Here is a 23,963-nt window from a genome sequence, read left to right on the forward strand (position 1 = left end):
CACACAGTAACCACCACATAAATTCTAGTTGTGTATAGCTAGTCGAAAAACAAGTTGAATAAATACCAACCAGTTATTAAAAACATTTATTGAGAATTAGCTACTCATTGTTATCTGCCTTCAAATCAATTGCACATCTTCCATAGTAAACTTTAAGCAAGATTCCCCGGCAGATGCTGTGGAATAAAGCTCATTCACCAGCATTGGTAGGATTCTTGGACATACATTCTGCTCAGGACTAGCACATTTAAATCTTTGTCTCCTAGGCTGGGGATGAAAAGATCATAAAGGCCAGGCGTGGTGGCTCACACCCATAATCCCAGCACTTTGGGAGGCCGAGGCAGGCAGATCATGAGGTCAAGGGATCGAGACCATCCTGGCCAACATGGTGAAACCCCGTCTTTTACTAAAAATACAAAAATTAACTGGGCTTGGTGACACACGCCTGGAGTCCCAGCTACTTGGGAGGCTGAGGCAGGAGAATTGCTTGAACCCTGGAGGCGGAGGTCGCAATGAGCTGAGATCACGTCACTACACTACAGTCTGGCGACAAAGCAAGACTGTCCCCCCGCCCGCCCAAAGAAAAAGAAAAGAAAAAAAAAGATAATAAAAAGCAAAATGGATTCCACTCAAAGGGAGGCTTAGGTCAGCTCATCAGCTGTGCTGTTCTGAGGTCAGGGAACAGTTAGATACAGGCCCAGGCAGCCTGAGTGGCCCCCAGCAGAGCTGCTCTTTGTCCTGGAAGCGGACACTCTCCCATCAGAATGCTTAGAATACGGACACGGGATTGGGGGCGTGTCACTCGAGTTCTAGACTTATGAGTTAACAACTTGTGACCTTAAGAAAATGACAACCTTCCCAATATCCATGTCCTCTTGTGTAAAATGGAAGTGGAAAAGAAGACTGACCCCATAAGGCTTCTGTGAGGATCAAATATCCTAAGAATGGACCTAAAGGACTTTGCACACGCAGCAGCACCTGAATAGAGACAAGATCATTGTGGTTTTTTTCTATGAGAAAAAGCTTGAGATAACACTCACAATTCCTAATGAGGCTTCCTTGGCAACCAGATATATTTACTGGGAAAATCGGTGTACTCAGATTTCCAGTGGCCTCAAACAGGAACAAAGCAAGGTGGTGCCCCGGGCCTGGTTCCCTTGGCCTGGGCCCCAGACCCATGCACAACTGACAGAAAAACAAGAGGCCGCAGCGGCCCAGGCTCACCTCCTGACATGATCAACTCACTCTCATGGCTGATGTTTTTGGAAGATTGCTGCTCAGCACTGTTGTCAAACACGTAGCAGCCCAACGTGGGGCAAGACAGCAGCTGGCTCACCCTACCTGTGGACAGAGGCAGAGCGGGTTCTGGAGTGGGCAGGGGGACTTGTCAGCATCTGGATGGTGACTGGTCCAGCATACTCTCCCCTGCCTGTTGGGCAGCGGGACTCAGACCTGCTTTCTCAATGAAAAACAAGCAAACCAGTGAGAATGGACACAATAGGCTTGCTCCCCGCTACAGCAGGGCGGGAATCTGAGCAAGTCAAAGCATTCCAGGCCCTCCGATCAGGAAGTGCACCCGGGCACAGGTGGCCGTGAGTGGCAGTCACTCTGTCTTCAGAAAGCCACTTGGAATGCAACTTGCGTGATTGCCTTCATCCTTTACTGCCCTGCCAGACTGTTTACTGGAGCAACCTTATTACCGATCTCCTAAACATCTCCATAAAACCCACAGATCACAGACTGTAGCATGATTACAGCCACCACCCTATCTGACGAGCTGCTGCAATTTCTCCCAGGGACTGGATGAAGCAGGCCTCCTTCACCAGGTTCCCATGGGTGTGCCCTGTGTGGACCACAGAGCCAGCTCCAGGAAGGAGAAGGCAGGAAAGAAGAGACCTCAGTCCTTCCTTTATAGTCTCCCCTTCTTAGGGATCTTTTTATTTGAAGTTATCTTTTTTTTTCTTCCTTTGTTCTTTCAGTCTCACAAGTCTCCCTCCACCTGCTGTCTCTCTTAGCCTTCAGAAACAGATGTGGCCCACTGGAAAGACAACCTCACTTGCTTCCAACCTTGCTTCCACGGGAGGACTGACATCAGCCGGAGGTCCCTGGGGGAGGGGAAGGCTCAGGCCTCGCTGGCTGCAGCTGCGGAAGAAATCTCTGATGAATTTCAAAACCTGCCTTTGCTTTGGATGTGATCAGCAGTCACAGTGGGGCCTCTGTGTTTTACTATATGAACAAGCTCAGAGGGAGGGAGAAAATGCAGCCCCCTGGCTCTGCCTCTCCCCTGCCACAGTGGCTGAGTGGAGGGCAATCCTCATCTGTGCAAGTATGGGATGTTTAGCAGGATGCAAAAGTGGAGCCTGCTTGCTGCTCCTACCCGAGTGCCTGGAGCTGAGAGTGTGGAGCACCTCTGTGTGGGGTCCTGGGGGGGCTTCCAGTATGAGAACACAGGTGGGACCACACCAAAGCACCCCCTCAGAGGGCTCCACTCGCGACCTCTTTTCTAGCCTGTCCTTTGGAGGAGTGGCTTTCGGAATGACCAGGATGCACTGGTGATAATAGGGCTGTAAATTATATAATTTCATGCAAGTGAAATTCCTGTCTCAGGTTGTTACAGCCTCCAGCCTTATCAGAAAAGTGGGCAGGTGCTCATTGAAGGTGTTTGTTCAATATTTGTCGATGAAGCTCAACAATAGCTTCCTCTGCATCGGCAACAATGTCACTGTCTCTTGGCTTCCCTGCCCGTCAGATGGAGAGTTCATTCATTGATTAATTCAGCAGACGGCTCTCATGTGCACAGGACTGTAACCGGTGATAGTGGGAGAAGAAAACCTTGTTCCTCTCTTCAGGAGGAGGTTTGGTGAGATCGTGGGGTTCATTTTTAAAGGCACAAAGTCAGAATCCTCTGGCAGCAGGAGAGGCAGGAAGAAGGGATGTCATCTGCCTTTCCTTTCAGTGGTTGAAGCCACTTTCGCCTAAGGCTTCCTTTCCAGACGCAGCCCTAGAATGTCAAGGAAAAGCCAGGTGACCCATCCGCCCCCACCACCAAAGGCAGAGCTGGTGTCCTTCTGTGTGTCCCAGGTAAGCCTGGGAGGAGGTGAGAGGACCTCACAGCCACAAAAACTACAGTTGTAGTAAGAAGTAACTCCTCCAGTCCCAACAGGTTTGTTTTTTTTTTTTTTTTTCCGGGAGTCTCAGGGTCCGTCTAATGCAGAGCTTCTCAGATTCTGGTATCTGCCAATAGCAGTGGCATCGCCCAGTCTTACAGTTGGGTGTGTGTCTCCTCTGAATCTCATGCTGAAATGTGACCCCCAAGGTTGGAGGTGAGGCCCGGTGGGAGGTGTTTGGGTCACGGGAGCGGATCCCTCAAGAGTGGCTTGGTGGGGTTCTGGCAATAATGAGTGAGTTCTGGCTCTGTCAGTTCACATAAGATCTGGTTGTTAGAAAGAGCCTGGCACCTCCCACACTGACTCTTGTTCCCTCTCTCACCATGTGACACACCCACTCCCCTTGCCTTTCGCCATGAGTGGAAGCTCTCTGAGGCCTCACCAGAAGCTGGCATTGGAGCCATGCTACTTATACAGCCTGCAGAACTGTGAGCCAAATAAACCTCTTTTCTTTATAAATTACCCAGTCTCAAGTATTCTTTTATAGCAATGCAAAATGGATTAATCCACCCAGCTACTCAGAAATGAAAAATCTCAGGCCACATGGAAATGTACTCAATTGGAAACGCTGGGCCTGGGGCTCGCACCTGTGTTTTACCTCGCCCCCTCCTGGTCCTCAGGCACGCTCGAGCACACTGCTTTCCATATTGGGCTGCATGTTGGAATCACTTAGAGAGTTTGTAGAAACAGAAGTGCGACCGGGCGCGGTGGCTCAAGCCTGTAATCCCAGCACTTTGGGAGGCCAAGATGGGCGGATCACGAGGTCAGGAGATCGAGACCATCCTGGCTAACACAGTGAAACCCCGTCTCTACTAAAAAATACAAAAAACTAGCCGGGCGAGGTGGCGGCGCCTGTAGTCCAGCTACTCGGGAGGCTGAGGCAGGAGAACGGCGTAAACCCGGGAGGCGGAGCTTGCAGTGAGCTGAGATCCGGCCACTGCACTCCAGCCTGGGCGACAGAGCGAGACTCCGTCTCAAAAAAAAAAAAAGTGCAGGGTCCCACTCTCAGGGATTCTGAGGTGATTGGGTTGGGATACAACTTGGGCATGCGTGTTTTTCAAGTCTTCTGAAGTCATTCTTGTGTGCAGACAAAGCTGAGAACTACTGGCTTAGGATCTGATAGCTCAGCTGTTAAGAAAAGGGGGGCTCCCATCCTTACCCTACACCAGAGTTATCCTTTGTGTTTTCTGGAATTCTTAGCAATTTCCAGATACTTGCTCCATCATCCAGGAGAAGATACTAATTAGTAGCATTTAATCTGGTACCTTCCTCCTTCCTTTTTGGAAAAACAGGAAACCTGAAACAAGGCAAGGTCAGCAACAACCTCCGGGCCTTCCAGAAACACAAAGAAGTCTCTGGCTTGGTTGTTTCTGTGCAGAGGGCTGCTCTCAGCTGCTTTGCTGTAAAAGACACAGATGGGAGGCTGTGGGCTCAGCCTGCTGGTGGGCGGGGACCACAGACCCTGTCGAGTCCATACCCCACTCAGGAGTGGTGGAGAAAGGAGGGTGGGCTGGCAGGGAGGACAGTTGAGATTCCCTAGATGTTTAGCACATTGTTTTGTCTGACTGTGGAAATTAATAATATGCTCCCTGGAATGAAAAGAAAAATCTCCTGCCCAGCCAAGCTCCATGTGAGGCAATGAAGGGGAAGGAAAAGTGCTGCTCAGAGAAACTGTAGTCTCCACTGGAAGACTCAGAGCAGCATAGAAGCAGTGCCATTCTGAAATGCTGGGACCAAATCCATTGCCCATCTGGGCACCTGCCCCGTTCCACCATTGAACCTGTGCCTTAGGTCCCGGGAGGACCTCCTCCCTCAGCCTGGGAAGGAATGGGAGGGCAGATGAGGAACAGCCTAAATCAGTAGTCAGTTATCTCTGCTTCTCCTTTATTTCCCTCAAATCCACCAGATCCTCGCCTGCCATTTTCCTGGGCCTCAGTATTCCCACCAGCGAAGTGTTAGTGCCAGACCTCACACTCTAGGGCATAGAGGAGACGTGGGTAGGTAAAGGGAGAAGGCTTTGCATTCCAGCAGTGTTTTATGCAAGGAAAGAAAAGACTACAGGAAAAAAAGTGTAAGAGATTCGTCTCCATACCACCACCATCCCAGTTAGGCGGGTGGCTGGAGAAAAGATTTTAAATCCACCCACATAGTCTTTTAAAAAGACTTGCCTAAAAATACTGCACCTCTAGATGACCCCACTTCATTTCTCCCCCTAAAAAGACACAGAAGCAACTCTCCCTTTCTTTTCCTTCCTGTGATGCAGCATGGGCTGTGAGGAGGCACTTCTGAATCCAGTGAAGAACTGCAGGCATTGAGGAACCATCCTCCCAATCGCATGGATAGACTTGGGACTTGACATAGGTCCTTGACAGATGCTAAGGAGAAGGAGTTGGAGGCTTGGCCACCTGTAGCCTGTGTCACAGATATACTGCTGCAGGTCACAGGAGGCAGAGCTCCTACTGATGGGTTTTGCGGTTCAGTTTGGACAAAGGAGGAGGGCGGGGCATGAGAGCCGGGGAGGAGGAGGAAGGAGCACTACCTGGTTCTGCTCCTGCGTGCTGAGCCCTGGCTTTTTCACCCTGTTCTCCTTTTCTTGGAGGCCCAAAAGTCTTCAGAGAGGGTGTTTGAGACAGAGCTCGTCTAGGTCCGAGTCTGGAGTAGGTATGGAACTGTCACTATAAACACTTCCCAAGGAGATAACCCACTTCTGCAGAAAGCACTTGAACTACACGTGGAATCTGTTCTTTTCAGGTTTGACCAAGCCCTCTGTGCTCCGTGAGCCACCGTGGTGGTCTGGCACTGTTGCTCAGTTCTCAGAGGCTGAGAAGTGTCCCTGGCTCTGGGACTGAGGGGGTTAACGGAGTGCTTCTCTGCACTCACTGTTAGCGGGACGATGGCTGGCCTGGAGAAGGACAAGCTCTTCAGATGAAACCGTCTTTGAGCAGTTGAGCTGTTTCCACTTGTGGTTTTACAATGGCCCTATAAAGACCAGCCAAAAAAAAGGAAAAAAAAAGTCTTCGAAAAGGGTCAGGCGAGGGGACCCTTGAGTGGAGGCCCAGCATCAAGCCAGCACTGGCCCAGTCTGAGAGTTAGCTGCTATCTAGGGTCCTGAGTCCTTTGGAGAGGCAAGCATCTGAGGCCAGCCTTGGATTTGGGAAAGGTCAGTGGGAAATTCCATCGCAGAAGAACTCTGCAGTGCGAGAAGGGGGAAAAATAAGGCAAGCTTTCCCTGGCGTGGAAGAATAAAGGGCAGAGGGTGGACCAGTGTTTTTAATGCTGCATGTCATCAGGTAGCTGCTCGTAAAGGGCCAGCCTCTCCTTGGAAGTTTTTGCTGGTGGTCTCCACCAGTGCCAGTTTGTTTTTCCTTTGTACTGTTCTTAGCACCAAAATAGAAGACACTTCTCCTGTGTCTCCTCAGAGCCCCCCATGCCCACCTCTGTCTTGTCAATAGGATGCCATATTACAGCTCAGCGTCTCCTCATCTGTGTGCCTCGCCAGGACGTAAGGAGGCAGGCATCATATTTCTTATCTCTGGAGTCTCAGCACTATCTCAGCATATCGCAGTAGTGCGCATAGACCCACAATCTCTCATCTGCAAATTCCACATTCACAAAGGTCTGGAAACCTCGAGCTTTCTTTCAACTCATTTTGCAGAAAACCCTGGGCTAGATGTTGTCAGGGTTGCAAAGTCAAAATGTAGAAGCAGAGTGGGAACAGCAGACTCAAATACATGGTGAAATAGAACAGAACCACCGGGCAAGGCAGGCAGCAAGATGCTGAGTATGAGGGGAAGAGTGAGGCGTGAGTGACACATTCTGAGATGAGCTCTGAAGAGACCTGAGGGGCCAGGTGGCACTTAAGCTGGGTTTAAATTGTAGATAAGGTTTGCACAGATAAAGGGGTGGGGTGGGGAGATAATAGTGGGACAGCATGGTTTTCTATTTCCCTTACTTTTTATAGACATATTGCTCTCTTTCCATTAAGCTTTCAATCTCTCCTAGGGCTAGGATCTTAGTCCCGTTTCTTACATTCTGTCCACTGTACACAGAAAATGCTGTCATCTCTCAGAATGTTCCCATTCAATAAGAAATTATTCTGGGACTTACACACAGAATGTGCTTGAGAAGATTTTCTTGAATGAATAAGAACTTAAGGGCCTGTAATTTGTTTTCATTCATAAACTTTATTTTTGGAGCAGTTTTAGGTTCCAGTAAAATAAGAGGAAAATACAGAGTATTCTCACAGACCCCTTTTCCCACTGCCCCACAGCCTCCCCAACTGTTGACATTCCACACCCACATGGTGCAGCTCTTACACCAACCTACATGGACGCGTCATTATGTGGATGCCCGTTTGTCCTTGCATTCTGTCTTATTCAAGAGTAACAGAGGAGGCAGACGAGGACGGCATGTCTTGCTCTGATTCAGCGGCCTCTCTTTCCTCCCCCTACTTAGAGGTTCCTGGTCTGCAGAGAAACTTGCCCAGACGCAAAGCCACAGAGCAGAGACAGCAGGATCACAAGCTTTAAAAGGTGTAAGCAGCTGGACGCGATGGCTCATGCCTGTAATTCCAGCACTTTGGCAGGCTGAGGTGGGCAGATCACCAGAGGTTAGGAGTTAGAGAACAGCCTGGACAGCATGGCAAAACCCTGTCTCTACTAATAATACAAAAAATTAGCTGGGCGTAGTGGCAGGCGCTTGTAATCCCAGCTACTCGGGAGGCTGAGGCACGAGAATCGCTTGAACCCGGGCATCAGAGGTTGGCAGTGAGCTGATATCGCACCACTGCACTCCCTGGGCGGCAGAGTGAGACTCCAAAAAGAAGAAAAAAATAGATGTAAGCACCAAGAAGGCAGAGAGCGCTTCCCTGTGCAATAGAGGGAGACATGTAGGCATAGATATTAAAGATGGAAAAGACCTCTGGGATCAGTTCCCTCCCTCAGGGTCCAGAGCCAGGGAAGTATTCTCGGAACTGCTGCCTCTGATGTCTCATTGACTGACCACAGTCAAAACCACATATTTTTCACCAGCTCCCAGGGCAGCTGAGGCCAAGTGATCTCTTCTCCCATGAGTGTGGCCTCAAGAACAGAGGTACTGACGCCACCAGCCCCTTGAAGTGTTTTGTTCTTTACAGTTTGAAAAGCACATTTCAAGTATCGTTGCAGCTTCACCACACCCTAGTGTGCAGGGTGCTTCGGGGTCTTCAAATCTCACAGGTGAGAGAGCTTCAGGGAGCGAGGCGATAGCCCTTCATCGCACTGGGTGAGGGAGTTGAGCCAGACCCAGTATACTGAGCCCTCAGCCCACGCTTTCTGTAGGGCATGGTGGGTGGACCATTGACTTCAGGGTCCTCTGGCCACTGCTTGTGATAATATCAGATCAATTGTATTTAGTTTAACATTCATAATGAGAAAAAAACTGGTCATCCTCCTGAAGTATGGTGTTTTAATTTATGTATAGCAAGAAATATTTCTGAGTCAAATACTGTTAGGAAAAGTTTAAGCATAGATGTTTACCTCGAACCCTCTCCAAGTCTTCAATATACTAATGTGATCAGGATGCAATATTTGACCGTAATTCCGTTTCTGGCAGAGCATCTTGATTGGGGGATGCAGCAACAGAATTGGGGGACATATGGCTGCTTTTCTCTCCAGGGCTCAGCTCTGAGCTGTCCTCCACAGAGGGTCTCATAGGAGCTTGGAGGAGGAAAGATGGAAAACTGAAATCTCCAAGAATAGGCTAAAAGGAACTGAGTTATTCAGGCATAATAAGAAGAAGGCACTAGCAGGACATTGAAGTCAATTTTCCAATATGTGAGCATGTGAAGGATCCACTACATAGCGTGGTGGGTGAGGGGCTGTTCTTGCAAGTTGAATGCTCAGAGCCTGGCTTCCCTTCAGCCAACAGGACAGAACCAAATCAGTCGGCCTCAAGGAGCTTGCTGCATGAAGACAGGGAGCCTCTGGGGCCAGGAGCCAGGCAAGGCAGGGACTCAGCATCTCAGGGTTCTCAAAGGGTCCCACAGGACTCAGGTGGACCAGTTTGCATCCTGTACTGAGACAGGGGCCTGAACACAATGACCCATTCAGGTGGTTGTTGGCCTCAGGGTGCTGCAATAATGAGATTTTCTGTAGAAGCAGGTCTGAAAGATAGATGCTGCAGGATGAAGTGGGGGATGGAGACCTTGGGTGAATTCATTCACACCCAAACCAGGAGAGCTGGGGGGTGAGGGTGAGGGAGGGAGAGAGGAGGAAGACTCAGAGCAGAGTCATTTGAAAGAGCCCCGAAGCCACCGGGTGGAAAGTCACCCTGCGGGGAGCTGACCTTCCTCCCTCCTCCCGAGAGGCTCCAGCCAGCGCTGACCCTGGGTCTTAGCTCTGTGGCCTGTGAGAAAAGAGGCAAAAACCAGCTCCTCGTGCCTCGAAACCTTGCTGCCAACATCTGAGGGCAGGCCTTGATCTCTGGGTCTGTGCACCCCCCCTTATTCCTTCCTGACCTTTCATCCATGAAGCTGGGACAGATGATGTGGGGCTAGGGTGGTGAAGAGGGACGGGGGATGCAAAGAAACAAAAGGAAAATCATGAAGGGAGACTGGGCCCTGGGGATGGGTTACTTGCAAAATCCTGAGTTTCATTAAATATAGAAAGGTAGGATGAAAAAATAATATTCACTCATTGTTACAGTTTCAAAGTCGGAAGCTGGCCTTGATTTCAAAGAACTTGTGTGTAATGTGATGCATGGCTTTCTCTTCTGTCTCTTTTTATAGGTAAGTGACATTTCATTCTGCTCATCCCCAAGGCAAAGTTGGATGTTTTTAAAGTGGAAAAAAAAATGAGCGGAAAAAGAAACGGGGAAGGTGGGAAGAGGTGGAAGTGGAAGGGCACAGGTAGGTGCATACTCAATTCTTCATCTTTTGCACGGACTGGTGGGGGGTCTTCCCCCCAGATTCGGTGGAGAATCCTTTCCTCAGGACGGAAGGTCCAGACGGTGACTGTGACTGTTGAGATGATGATGGCTTTGCTCTTTGAAAGGGGTTTGTCTTGTGACACAATGGCCAGCACTTTTGCTAAGAGGTCTTTCCTGGGCGAAGTTTCAAGTCAGAAAGGATTTGAGGTTTTGCACCCTAATGCTATGTGTCAGCTACATTGCTGTGAGTAGGGCCTAGAGGAAGTAGGGAGAAGTGTTCCGGATTAAAACATTCCAGGAAGGAAAATCAAGAACAAGGAAGAATGTCATTCCTGACATGGTCAGGCAGAAAATGGTTTGGAAATTTCTGAACAGAAAGGAGGTTTGTGGGAAAACTGAGATCTTGTACATTAAGAATTTTTTACTTAATTTTATGGTCTGTCCAACTACTGTCAATGTATTTTTCTATTCCTGCCTGGTCGCAGAGGCTGAAACATCACTTATTTTCTCTTTAGCATGAGGCAGAGTAGCTTTCTAAAGGAGCTAGGGGCTGGTTTGTCATTGTAGTCACTGTACCTTTTCTTGGTCAGTCAAGAAAGGCGTTTTGAAGTTCCAGACTAGTTTTGACTTTCTACTGCTCTTAAATATAATTGCTTTCCCCTAAGAGTAGAGTGAAAATGCTCTTTTTTTTCCACCTGTGAGTTGCCAACAATCCACTGATATAATTGACTGATGGCTTTGTTCCACATGTATTTGTTATTTTCTTTGAGAGAGAGAGAAACGTAAACCATTCTATTTAACAGTCTATAAATCCAGACCGGAAACATAAAACTCAATTCAATAAAAATATTGAACATACTCAGTTTTATCTTATGTCCAGTTAAAGGAGATCAACAGAATGAAGTGGGGGCTGGGTTAGCAGAAAGGGGAAAAAGACAAAAACAATTTCAACTATGTCTAAGGCCTCAGAGGAAATGCTCTCGCACACACACGAGAGATAAATCTATAGGCTTCGGAAATCTTCGAAAGAGACAAAAATACTAGAGTTTGTTCCTGAAAGTGTATAATTCTATTTCTATCATTTGAATACACAGATGTTCTTTAAATCTTCTTTCCCTTGCTTTTCACAAAGAGGGGGCATAAAAGAAAACTCAAAACCCAGCTTCCCCCTCTAAATTAGGAAAAGTGTCACCGTATGTTGAAAATCACAAAGCGTCTTTTTTCATGATGCCATGTCCCCGTCCTGTGGTCTTTCATTTCCTCCGAAGACACTGTGACTCATGTCAGATTTACACGGCTGCAGACACACCTGGGAATGCTTCTTGGTATTTGCCATGCATAATGGGGAAAATTAAGCTGCCATGTATCTGGCTCCTAGCCCGAGCAAGGGCTGTGCACCACCCCCAACCTGCTTTGAAAGGGAAGAAGATCTACAGCCAGGAAGCACTCCTAGAAGCTGCCCAACATGGCAATAAGAAAGTGGGTTCTTAGCCACGTGGCTTCCTGCAGTCCCTCTGCCACTGCCAAGGCCTGTGGATCAAGGCTGATGGAGTCACTGATTTAGCGGGAACATTCGTGTCTTTTTGAGTGTGTTCACAGAATAAGGGCTGCAACATAATTGCCCCCTGGTCTTGAGGTCCTCCCTTTTCTGCATAGGGTAGGTATTGCGTGGATGAAAAGGGACGGCCTTCCCTCCTGGCTCCCTGTGGACCTCAGAGCTTGCCTTGTCAGCTCGTGGCAGGGAACGCTGAGGGGCCCAGCTTATTGTGATGGATGAAGGCAGTCCCTCAGAATTTCCCATTAATAAGGAGGTAATAGAGTATATGTTAATTTTACAAGAACATTTTCCACAGAGTATATAAGTACACGGGATATATTTGAATAGTTTTAATATGCTGTGATTCTCGGAACCATGGGAATGAAATTCTATTTGCACCTACCTAATAAACAACACATTCCCCAGCACTACTGGGCCCTGGTGGAATAAGAAGACAAAGGGGTCGTGTTTACATGCACACCCCCCCAACACACAAACGCTGGCACGTGCTCACACACACATTCATATTCTTACATGCATACTCACAGAACTGCGATTGTACCTTTGAAAGGTGACAAGGAGCAAAGACATTTTTCAGAATTAGAGCTGGCCTCTCAGTGTTGTTTCCCCAGATACATGTGTCCTGTTTCGTCACCCTCATCGCTCACCAAACGCCTGGCCCCGTCGCTGTGTTTAACTTCACAGCTTGGCTGCTGAATGCGCCAGGCTCTTCATTTGCTTGGAATCCATCGATCTGGCCGTCTCCCTAGCGCCAGTGCCCCAGGTTGGCACAGTTAATCATCTTGGGTCCAACATTGATCTCTGTCACTCCATTCCTCTCTCTGCCTCGGGTCCTGAGGCTTTCCTTGACCCCTCTGTCTGTCGGCATCAGGGGCCGGGCCACTGAGAGGGAGGGTTTCTGCTGCTCAGCTCCGGTTCTCTAGCTTTGAGGGAGCAGCAGTGAGTGTGAGGGGGACTGTGTGCACCACTACTAGCAGAGATGGAAACAAAGAAATGTGTGGTCTTCAATAGCAAGTCACACCCTTGCCAGCCCTGGCAAAGCCGGCTTTGAGGACTGAGGATTGCTGGGATTCCCTCTCTCTCTTTGGACAAGGATGTTTTTGTAACCATTTTTTTTTTCTTTTTTTTTTTTTTTTTTTTAGCTAAGCCTTACTAAGAGTCAGACACCTTACTAAACAATACACACAGACACACACAGATTTATCTTATTTTCAAAGCAATTCTATGATACTGGTTTTATCATCCTCTTCTTACAAACAAGGAAATCCAGACTTAAAGCGATGAGATAATTTGCCCAAGGTCACATGACCTTGAAGCTTGAATTAGAACTTGTGTCTCGCTTACTACAGTATTTGTGCACTTAACTGCTTTGGGATGAAAATCCTATCCCAAAAGAGCAGAGGGTGACAGGAAAGGAAAGTCTCTGGACCACCCTGGGCTTGCTCCCCTCTAGCTTTGCAGATCAACCAAACTCTTGACTGCTAGGCCTCTCTGGACAGGGCTCCAGTGGAGCCAGCACAGGCAGGTGACAAAGAGCCGGGCCCAGATTTAGAAGAACCCAGTTTGAGACCTGCATCTGTTACCAATATGCTGTGTGCCCTTGGGCAATTTATTAAGTTCTCTGAACCTCTCAACATGAGGACAGAAGCATGTCAGTGTAATACTGTATAAGCTTAACCAGAGACCAAGTACCTGTAAAAGGATGCTCTGACAATATTTAATAATTATCATTACTTGAAAAATCCCCTTTCACCATGGCCTTCCAAATTTCTGAATCTAGTTCTTGATTTTTCTAATGAGGTCTAGAATTTTTGCCAACGCAAGGAACAGTTCTTGGCAGCTTTCTGCATCTTCACTTCCTTTCAATACCAGGCCTAGTGGAGAGCAAAATTAGCCTGCCAATCACTCAGAGGCGTATGGGCCCCAGGAAATTAAATTCCCTCTCTCTCCAGCTGTCTATCCCCAGTGCCAGGTACCAAATGAACACGCGCCATACGTTGCAGTTCCCGTGTCTTCTTCTTCCTATATGTTAATTTGATAATTTTAGTAAAATAAACCAAGTAGATTTGAGATGTAGTTCATTATCCCCAAAGTCAAGAGATTGTAGAATGCCATTAGTCAGAAGGGGGCCACTGCTCTCTTCCATTGATTATTATTATTATTATTTTTTTAGATTTTAATATTTCCTTTTCCCAGCAACATTTAAAAGCCACTCTTTTACATCTGTTGCTATCCTTTAATGACAGACAGAATAAAGGGACGATTGTTACTCAGAGAAGCTAAACAAAGGGACTAGGATCACTTGGCACATCCTCGTGTGTGCCTGACTTTGAACTCCTGGAGCCCATATCCTCCGCGCCTCTGTTGGGCACCAGAGACAGGACCCACAGAACTGCTTCCTGCAGCCACGGATGGGTACCCAACAAGCCTTAGGGAGAACCGTGCTCTAAATGCCATCTGTGTTTGCCAGTGGCATTCACGCGTTCCCTCCTGTCCCTCAGGGAAATTAAGAAGGGATCTCCTCTCAAGGCTGACACCTGGAGACAGCGGCTTCCTGTTACCCATCCTTCCCACGCCTCATCTCTGGAGTGAGTTATCTTAATCCTGACATTTGCCCAGTCATTCAGAATGTAAACCTTTTTGTACTACAGGGTAAAAAATATTTTGGGTAAACAGTGATTGCATTGATGTGAAAAGCCAAGTAGAGATCCCTGGTAAGGGAAGGATAAAGAGCTTTGTCCATACTGTTTGGTCACTGTTACAGGCTGAACAGGATCTTTCCAAAATTTACATGTTGAAGTCCTGACCTCCAGTAATTCAGAAGGTGACTGTATTGGGAGATACTTAAAGAGGTGATTAGGGCAAAAAGAGGTCATCTGGCTGGGCCCGAATCCAACATGACTGATGTCCTTATAGAAAGCGATGGGGACACAGCACACAGCGAGGAGAGTTCATGCGAAGACACAGAAAGAAGGCAACCATTTGCAAGAGATGCCTGAGAGGAAACTGATGCTGCCGACATATTGATCTTGAACTTCTAACCTGCAGAGTGCAAGGAAATAAATTTCTGTTGCCTAAGCTACCCAGTCTAGGCTATTTTGTGACGGCAGCCCTAGCAAACTAAAAAAGTCACAAAATGCATCCATCTAGACTCAGTCCCAATGTCTGTGAACAAGCAGAACTGGCCGTCAGCCTCGGAAAGAAGGCAGGCTTCCGAGACAAATTCCCACCCCACCGTATTTTGCCTGACTTTTGTCAATTTCCCATGTTGATCTCCAGTTTCCTTATCTGTGCGCTGTGAATGATATATATCTCAATGCTGTTTTGAAAATTAATTGAGATAAGGAATAATAAATAGTTTAAGACACACATTGCTCAATATCCAGTTTTGCGAACTCTATTTCTCTTAATGGTCATAGGAATAAAAATATACAGTAAATGTGACGTTGTAATGTGTAGTCTATACTAGGCTACATATTCACTAAGATCACTGCATCAGTCTGGAGTATTTTTTTCTCCTGGTAACTGGAGACAACACATCTGTTCTGAGGCTTCAGTGCCCAGGGCTACTGAATTCCTCAACCTATGGTCCAGTGACTGAGTGAGGCCCGCCCTCCACCCTTCACCCTGCCTATCACTCCTTAGCTCTCAGCATTACTGCCATGGGAGAAGCAGTGCCTTAGAATATGGCTCATGAGACATCCACACCCTGCCCCTGGCCCTGCCTCCTGTCTTTTTTTTTTTTTTTTTCAGATGGAGTCTGGCTCTGTCGCCCAGGCTGGAGTGCAGTGGCCGGATCTCAGCTCACTGCAAGCTCCGCCTCCCGGGTTTACGCCATTCTTCCGCCTCAGCCTCCCGAGTAGCTGGGACTACAGGGGCCCGCCACCTCGCCCGGCTAGTTTTTTTGTATTTTTTAGTAAAGACGGGGTTTCACCGTGTTCGCCAGGATGGTCTCGATCTCCTGACCTCGTGATCCGCCCGTCTCGGCCTCCCAAAGTGCTGGGATTACAGGCTTGAGCCACCGTGCCCGGCCATGCCTCCTGTCTTATAATTGCCAGAGGTTTCCTTTATTTCAATGAAACTTACAGTTACAAACAGCTAAGGCCAGATTCAAGGATTCACTTCTAATGACTAGCTTCACTGAGGAGGAGGTCATTGACCATAAACACATAATATACCACAAACGCACAAGGCGTTGTGAGGGTAGAAGACCACCGGTCTGCCCCCAGCCTGGTCTACCCCATTGGAGCCATGCCTGCAACCACCCCTCCCAGAACAGAGGATCCCAGAATGAAGAGACATACTGGACAAACACATCTGATTCTGACATCCTGAGATGGGAGATGCCTATGATCTCTGGGCAGAGGTTGGCTGAAAGCCAAGTAGCCCTGGATGACATTCCCAGAGTGCCCCACCCACAACAGGGCCCTCAGCCTCTCTGGTCCACAAATGGATAAGATCAGTGCAACAGAGATGGCCAGGCTCCTGCTGAAGGACTCACAAAGGGGCACTCACTAAAGGCTGGTGACACACTACCATTCCAGTGGGACGACGTATTAGGGACGAGGGCATTCTTTTCTAGCTGTGGCTGGGATCAACATTTCTGGAAGCTGAGCTATTGGTCTGTGCCTGGGTGAGTAAAGATCCAGGTCTCACGTCTGAGAGATTCAGTTCTATGCACTGGGGTCTGGGGCCATGCGATGTTCTCTAAGGAACTGACTTAGAGGCCTCGGGAACTCTAGCAGAGGGGGAGGGCTTTGGCTGGCCCCTTGCTCCATGCCGTGGCCTTGGTCCTCACGATTATGCTGCAAGGAAGTAAGTGGGTTTGAGGGCTGGCTTATTGGATCTTGCCATCTCGCCTCTGTGCCCTACCTGGGATTCCTTCATTTAAAAGCTGCCTTTTCCCTTAAAGAGGAAGACCCCAATTCTGGGCAGAATCTACAAAGCCTGTGGATCCTGGCCTCTGCTTGCTCTCCGGCTCTGCTCCTCCGTGGCTTGTTCTTGTTCCAGCCACATGGGCTTTGTAGTAGTCTTTCCTCCTTCTGCCTAGAGAGCACTTCCGGTCCCTCTGTTCCTGGGTGACCCTCAGGACTCTTAATAATTCAACAGAAGACCCTTCCTTGTGAAAGTATTCCTGATCCACAGGCTGGGTGCTCACCCTCGAATCCACCCTTTTTCTTCCGTGCATTTGTTTTGCTTTGAACGTAAGCATTTATCGGTGCTCTGATTCCAGCTCCCCAGTAGGGCAGCAGCCCCATGACAGCAGGTGATACACCTACTTTTGTCCCCAGTGAGCTTCCCAGAACCTGGAACCACATGAGTACTAATCCTGGTCATGGAGGGACCCAGATAGTTTCCTGCCTTACAGCAGTAAGCAAGTGTTCAGCCTCAAGTGTCTTTCAACAGGAGTAGCCCAGGAATGAAACGTCCCTGAGCAGATCTTGAGACCTTGAGGGCTTGTCACCCTGATCTCACCTTAGAACCACTGTGGAACTTTTAAACCCATAGACGCCCTCCCTGCATGCCTGAGATTCCAACTCCAACAGTCTGGGTGGGCCCGGGCATCTGCAGGTGTCTCCTCTGTGCTGCCAGGATTGGGACCCACTGCCTGGAGACACCATCTCTTCCCACTGCTGGGTTTTGATTAGTTGAACTCCAAGGGCACCTTTCTTCCAAGCTCCTAATAGCCATCGTTGCCGCACACTGTGCGATCCACTTCTGGTGCTTTCTGCGGCTTGAGCCTTGTAATGATGAGAGATAGCTTTTGTCATTCCTATTTTGTGGTTGAGAAGCCGCAGCCAGGGGAGGTTAAGTATCTTGAACAAGGCCTTGCAACTCGCATGAGAAGAGGCAGGATTTGAACTTGTGCCAATGGAACACGAGCCTGGGCTATTAGTGTCTACATTATATCACCTTACGTTCTTGTGGCAGAGGACTTTGAAAGCACTTTGTGTCATGCATGTATGTGTGCATATATATCTACATCTATCTATCTATCTATCTATCTATCTATCTATCTATCTATCTATCTATAAATATCTTCTACAGCATTTACTATCAGCAATGCCTGGATACTCCAAAGATTCCCAGGTAGTACTACTAATTGTGAGTGGAGATTAAAAAAACAAAAACAAACAAAAAAAAACACCTTGATTATATGTTGCAAGTCCCTAAGTGCTTGGGCTATGCCCCCTCACCTGCTCGTAGCCTTGAGTGGTGAAAGGACAGCACCCACGTGGCCACCACAAGCTCTCCTGGCCCTTTCCCTGTTGGACAGGAACAAAGGGGAAGATATAATGAGTCTGAAGCAGAGACTTAAGATGACTCCTTTATTCCCCCTTCTAATCCCCAATTTCAGACAAACATGGGGCCCAGAAGTGAGTGAGGGAATTAAATGAAGGAACACAATTTCTCCCTGTCATTGAACTCTGACTAATGAGTCTATTTCTGGGTAATAAGAAGGAGCAGGAAGTGACAAGGCAGTGTAATGAATTAGTGGCCCAGAACCTCGTTAGTCAGAATAATCTTTCCACGAAAGATAAATGATGCAAACATTAATTATAAAGCCAGGGTGGAAATGCATCCCATTATTTGGCTTCCTAAGAAATCTATCCCAGTTATTATGAGGAATTTCAAACAACAGCGACAATAATAATAATAAAGTTGGGCTTAGTGAGAACTTGGGGAGACTCGTTCCACTAGTGGTGGCCGGTAGGGGGAGCACAGCCTTCTGCTTTCAAAAGGGGCTGGAGCCTGGGGAAGCGACCTTGCCCCTCTGGGGTTTGTCGAGTCCCTGTCCTGGTTTCTCTGCGCCTTGTAGGGTTGGTCATTCAGGGCCGTCCACTCTAGTCATCAAGATCCAGATGAGGTGAGGAGTTTAACTAGAACATTCTCCCCATCCAGAGAGAGAGAGAGAGAGAGAGAGAGAGAGAGAGAGAACAAAGCTGAGGGTTTTCCAGGAACTCTGGCATCTTAAAAGGGGTCAGAGATAAAAATCGTGGAGGAAATAGAGGTTAAGAGGTCAGACTCTGGAATCAGCCAGGCTGAAACCCTGGCTCGCTGGGCTTGGAAAAGTCCCGTAGCCTGGTTTCTTCCTCTGAGAACTGGTGATACCAGAGGCATCTGGTTAAGGAGGTTTTTCATGAGCATTAAGTGAGGTGTGCATGTGAGATACTTAGCATCCATTAAGTGTTTCACAGATGCCATTGACAATGTGTTTTTAACGCAGAGTGAAGGTTGTAGAGCTGGAAGGCACGCTAGGGGCATTGAAGGAGGCTCTCTTGTTGCACAGGTGAGTGGGGAGAGCAACTTCACTCAGCAATTCAGCAGGGGGGGCACTGAGGCTCCCGGCTCCAGGTGAGGCTCTGTCATCTCAGGATGTTTTTCATAGCCTGGATTTTTGGTCACAGCACAGAAGGGGAACAGCAGGGGAAAGGGAGGAAGCTAAATCAGTCTCGAGAAATGCGGTTGCTGAGGCCATTCCTCAGGAGAGCAAATAAACCAGTATTAAAAACTATAAAAAAGTATCCTGCAGCGCCTCGGTAATAAACTTGTCCATGACTTCGCGGCTTACAGGGTCCCAGCTTCTAAAGATTTGAGCTATCTCTTGCCCGCAAAGGGGTCGGGGAAGTCATTTGCTGAAGGGAGAGAAGTTTGAAGCAAAGATCTGGTGCTCTCTGGAGCCTCCTTCCAGGTGGCATCCGACTGAAGCGGAGGCTGGGAGCTGCTTTTGTTTTGAAGGCTTTGTTGGTGTCTAACTGGCAACTCTTGGTAATGAGAGAAGAAAAAACAATTAATTGGAAATGAATTTTAATTGTCTCTGACTTCTCATTTGTAGGCTATTAAAATGAGATCCCTATTAAAATATCACATCAGCTGCCTCACTCCAAGGTAACAGAAGGCACCCCAAAAGCTCCTCTCTCGCCACGTGCAGTACCCACTCCACTGTCATCCCTTTTGGCAAAAAGTGGGCTTGTAGGTTTTCAGCAAAATGAACCAAAGAGGGAAAAATGGAAAAGAATTGCTCTGAAATCTTTCCCTTTTCTTTCCTCTTTCTTTCTTTCTCTTTCTTTCTCTCTCTCTCCCTCCCTCCCTCCCTCCCTCCCTTCTTTCCTTCCTTCCTTCCTTCCTTCCTTCCTTCCTTCCTTTCTTTCTTTCTCTCTCTCTCTCTCTTTCTTTCTTTCTTCCTTTCTTCCTTTCTTCCTTTCTTCCTTTCTTTCTTTCTTTCTTTCTTTCTTTCTTTCTCTCTTTCTCTCTTTCTCTCTTTCTCTCTTTCTCTCTTTCTTTCTCTTTCTTTCTCTTTCTTTCTCTTTCTTTCCTTCTTTCTCTCTCTCTTTCTTTCTTATACATTTATTTATTATCACTAAGGAACACATGCCTGCATTCGTTTATTATTCTGTGGCTGTCTGTTTCGTTCCCGTTTCCAAGTGCTATGGCAAGGGGGCTTGGAGAGCAGGGCTCCACCGGGGCTGGGCCTTCTGTGCCAGCCGCTCACTCTCTACCTGGAATTGAGGCTCTAGTGGGGCTGGGTGAGGCCCAGGGAAATGGACACACGGTACTGGGGCAGGAGACGAGGCGGGGAGGGCCTGAGAGTCGAGGGCTAGGACTCGTATGTCCCCTTCTCCTCCCTACCTCACTTGCTCCTCTAACCCACTGGGTCAGGGAGGTTTTTTTCTCAGACATGGATGCTGTCTGAGCGGCACAGCCCTTCTTGGAGGCCTCGGATCTAAGCTAAAACCACCTCTGACACTGCTCAGCGAGGTGGCTGTGTGATGGGAGCCAGCCCCTTCCCCTCTGCTCCCTCTGTCAGCAATCCTAGGTATTCACTCAGTAGATGCTAAAGGCCCGGGGCCCAGGAGGCTCCCAGAGAATGCGGCCCCCAGCCCCTTCTGAAAACAGATGTCCTTTCCTCTGCTTCACCATCGGCAGATGCTCCCCTCTTCCTCCACCTCTGTCCTTTCTCACTCCATCCTCCCTTCTCTTTTTACCACCCCCATCATCTTTCTTCTGACCCTTTCTCCCAGCCCTGTTTCTCTCCAAGCAAAAGCGCCAGGAATTCCTCCCTTAGCAGGCTCTGCTCAAGAACTTACTGGGAGGCTTTTGGGTCTTGCCTTTCTAGGTAAGGTCTGCTCTCAGCAACTTTACGGATGCCAGGAAGGAGCCATTTCTATCTCCCCCAGGCAGAGGCATAATCAGCCTGGAAGGCCAGTTCCACCCCTTGGCTCCCTGGGGCGCTATCTCGCGACTATACTCACCGTCCCTGCCCAACCCCATCACCGCGCAATTTATTTATGGAAGGCCAGGGACACCTGTCTCCGTCCTTCTAAATTACCTGCATATTCAGGGGATCAACCACAGCTCCTGCTTGCACAGGCCTTATCAGCTCTGGGCTTGCAGAGAATGCGGTTGAATCAATGTTAGCTCTGGGCTGGCAGGGTCTACCAGCGGCTGCCCTCACCCTCCTCTGGAGCCCACACTGGGCTGGGTATATCTGCGACTTGGCAGAGGTGGCAAATGGCTCGGAGCCCTGTGAGAACCGCCAAGAGTCAGCGGTATAAGAAGCAGAGGCCTTGGGCAAATTCACAGGCCACTGGAGAGTGACAAAGTGCCCATCAAGAGTGGTCGATCAAAGAAGTGGCATCAGAAGTGGCAAAGAGAAGTGTATCCCCTGAGTTTGCCTCAGAATAAGGACCTGGACACCTGGTGGAGGCAATGATTTCTGTTGATTTGAGAGCTAAGGCCCCTCTGAAGGTTAAGTCAAGGTTTGGGGGCTCCAAACCTTGGACACCAGCAGGTGCTTGGCTCAGGGACAAAGAGGCCCTTGTCCTGGCTCCACCTGAGAGCACTGGGCTGGCTGTTGGCTGCCCCCTGGCTGCACCGCCACCCAGCAGCAGATGGCCAGGGGCCCGCAGTGTGGCCTCTCTGTGTTCCTCTCCACGTGCCCATCCCTTTCTCTTTGTTTTTCTACACAAATTGCCTGTTTCTGGAGTGGACTCGGCTTTCCACACCATGGGTCCGGGAGGACCAGCCTTCTTGGCAGGTGTGGGAGGAACAAGCCTGAGTGGTGCTGTCCCTCCCTCCCCACCAGGAACAGAGCAGCAAGGGGACCCTTGAACGTTCCCCCTCTGGGGAGGCCTCAAAGCATAGGACAGGCCCAAATGTATTCAGGGTTCAGGCAGGGATGTCAGCAAGCTAGGCTTCTGGGGCCAGGTGAAGGCAGAGGCGGCCAACTGGAGCAAATGAGCCTCCTTTGAAGGCATCGCACACTGACCAAGGATGCTGGGCCTGCTTCATGAAGCACGCGTGGGCGTGTTTGGACGAGCGCTGTGTGGCTCTGCAGCTCCGAGGAAACCGCATCAGACACCCCAGACAGCTGGAGTGCCTCACCCTTTCAGTCTCCCTGGGATTCCAGGCCATTCTCTTCTGCCTGGCCTCTTCCTATTCACCCATCGGACCAGGCTCAAACCCACCTTGTCTTTGTTCATGGCACTCTGGGCTGGCATTAGTTGTATGACAGAATATTTATTCATATATGTATTTTCCCACTAGACTACTGGTGCCAACAGGAAAGGGACGTAATTCTTCTCAGGTATTTAGTACTCCTGGTACGTAGTAGGACTTCTGTGGAGGCTTGTGGAATTCAAACACCTATGGACCGGCCTTGGCCTCTTCTTTCTGGCCTTCAAAAGAAAGGCTTTGTGATAAATTCTCCTTTACAACAGAGAAAACCATGGCGCCGGGGTGGGAGTGGGGAGTGGCTGTGTTCCTGTCTGTTTTAGGCTTCAGCCTAAAAACAGATGGGGATGGATAAGAGGGCTGGGGAGGGCAGGAGGGTCAGAAAACTCCTGAGGTTTCTGGTGGTAAATTGTGAGTACAACAATGGGTCAAGAAGGTGACCCCAGAACCCTTGCTGGGTGCCCACTGGGGTACAGCTGGTGACCACGGGGATGCTCAGGGCTGCCTGTGGCTCCTGACGGAGTGGAGAGACCTGCGGTTGACCAGTCCATCTCCACTAACTTGGAAGGATGCCTGCCTGAGAGGACAAGGGAGGCTGGTGGGCTTCTCTGAGCAGGGCATTATGGTGGCCCCCAAAGGATCACAGGGCCCTTTCCGCCAGATCAACACTAGTGCTTCTGCCAGGCCCCAGCCTGTACTTCGTAAGAACTGCAAGTTCTGTCCTCATTGTCTGTGTGTGTTAGTTTCAATGTGTGTGTCTTTCTTCTTATCGCCTTGTCATCTGGGTCACCTGCCCACCTCTGGACACAGCTTGCATTTAAATATGGGGCCAGACAGTGACGTGATGCATTTAGGGGGTGATGCTTGCTGCTCTAATTTTGTCTGCTTTTGGGAACTCTGCAGAAATGCTCTTCCATCCCTCACCAGGAACAGTGCTGGACAAATGGTGCTAAAGGGACCTGTGCCTTGGGGGGCCCAGGTGACACCTGAGACCCCTCTGCAGACAGCACGGCAGCCTCTCTCTTGGCTCTCCCTCCTGAGTTCGGAGAACAGAGATCTTACGTTTGCAGAAGGCCTTTTAAAACAAAGTGCCAGAACAAGGATTTGACATCACCAGTGAGGGAAAAAAAATCATTTTTGCCAACCACTCTACTCCCCCGTCTGTTGGTGTCAGACTCTGATCGGTTGAAAGGCAGCACAAAGAGAAATAGGGTGGGGAGATGATGGCAACTCAGGGAGATAATTGACTTCAGAAATGCTATGTCTTGGACGTAGGAAGAAAACAAGTGAAAATATGTTATTTTACAACCTTGATACTCCTGACCTCATGGAAAAAACATATACACACAGCGTAAGGGTGGGCAGGTAGACAAGAGGAAGGGTCCTAGCACGGGGTGCGGGTGCCCTCACGTGGCCGTGAGAAGTAGTGCCACACACACGTTCCCGTTCCCAGAGAAGCAGACACGCTGCACAAGTGCTTGGCCACGGCCTGCATTGAAACTGGAAAGAGCTCACTGAAAAGGAATGCAGTTCATAAAAAGTCTTCCTTCTCTACCCAAGATGTTCTTGTCACTCCTAGGGCTGTCATTCTTGAAAAGGAGAGGCTGGTATCGTAGGAAGAAAGCTCAATCCTAAAGCTCAGTTTGGTGTTTGTGACTTAGCAGCGGCACAAGTCTGGTATTTGTCGCCTGTAAAGTGATCAGCGTGACCTGGACAGTGCTTCTGCTTCCCTGCAGCTGGGATGCTCTGGCCTTGAGGATGCTGAAACACCAGAGAGCTGGCAACTCGCTGGTATCAGTCGGGCGGGAGAACTCTTTGTGTGGGATTGCTTTATTTCGTTTGAAGTCATTCAGTGCTACGATTATAGTCTTTCTCTA

At 48.8% G+C, this 23,963-nt stretch overlaps 1 protein-coding gene across 9 annotated transcripts in view; it reads left to right on the plus strand.

Annotated features, from left to right (window-relative positions):
* Positions 1-23,963, plus strand: part of LOC105476177 (neurotrimin) — a 1,408,523-nt gene that overhangs the window by 718,453 nt on the left and 666,107 nt on the right. For 3 of the 9 annotated variants that reach the window (XM_011731851.2, XM_011731856.2, XM_024791133.2), the window contains exon 2: positions 9,934-10,053. The exons of the other annotated variants lie outside the window; for them this stretch is intronic. In XM_011731851.2, coding sequence (XP_011730153.1) covers positions 9,999-10,053 — 55 coding nt within the window. In that variant the 5' untranslated portion in view covers positions 9,934-9,998. The remainder of the gene's footprint in view (positions 1-9,933; positions 10,054-23,963) is intronic. 9 annotated transcript variants of the gene reach the window in all.

Source organism: Macaca nemestrina, chromosome 12 (genome assembly GCF_043159975.1).
Source record: "Macaca nemestrina isolate mMacNem1 chromosome 12, mMacNem.hap1, whole genome shotgun sequence".
Lineage (NCBI taxonomy): Eukaryota > Metazoa > Chordata > Mammalia > Primates > Cercopithecidae > Macaca > Macaca nemestrina.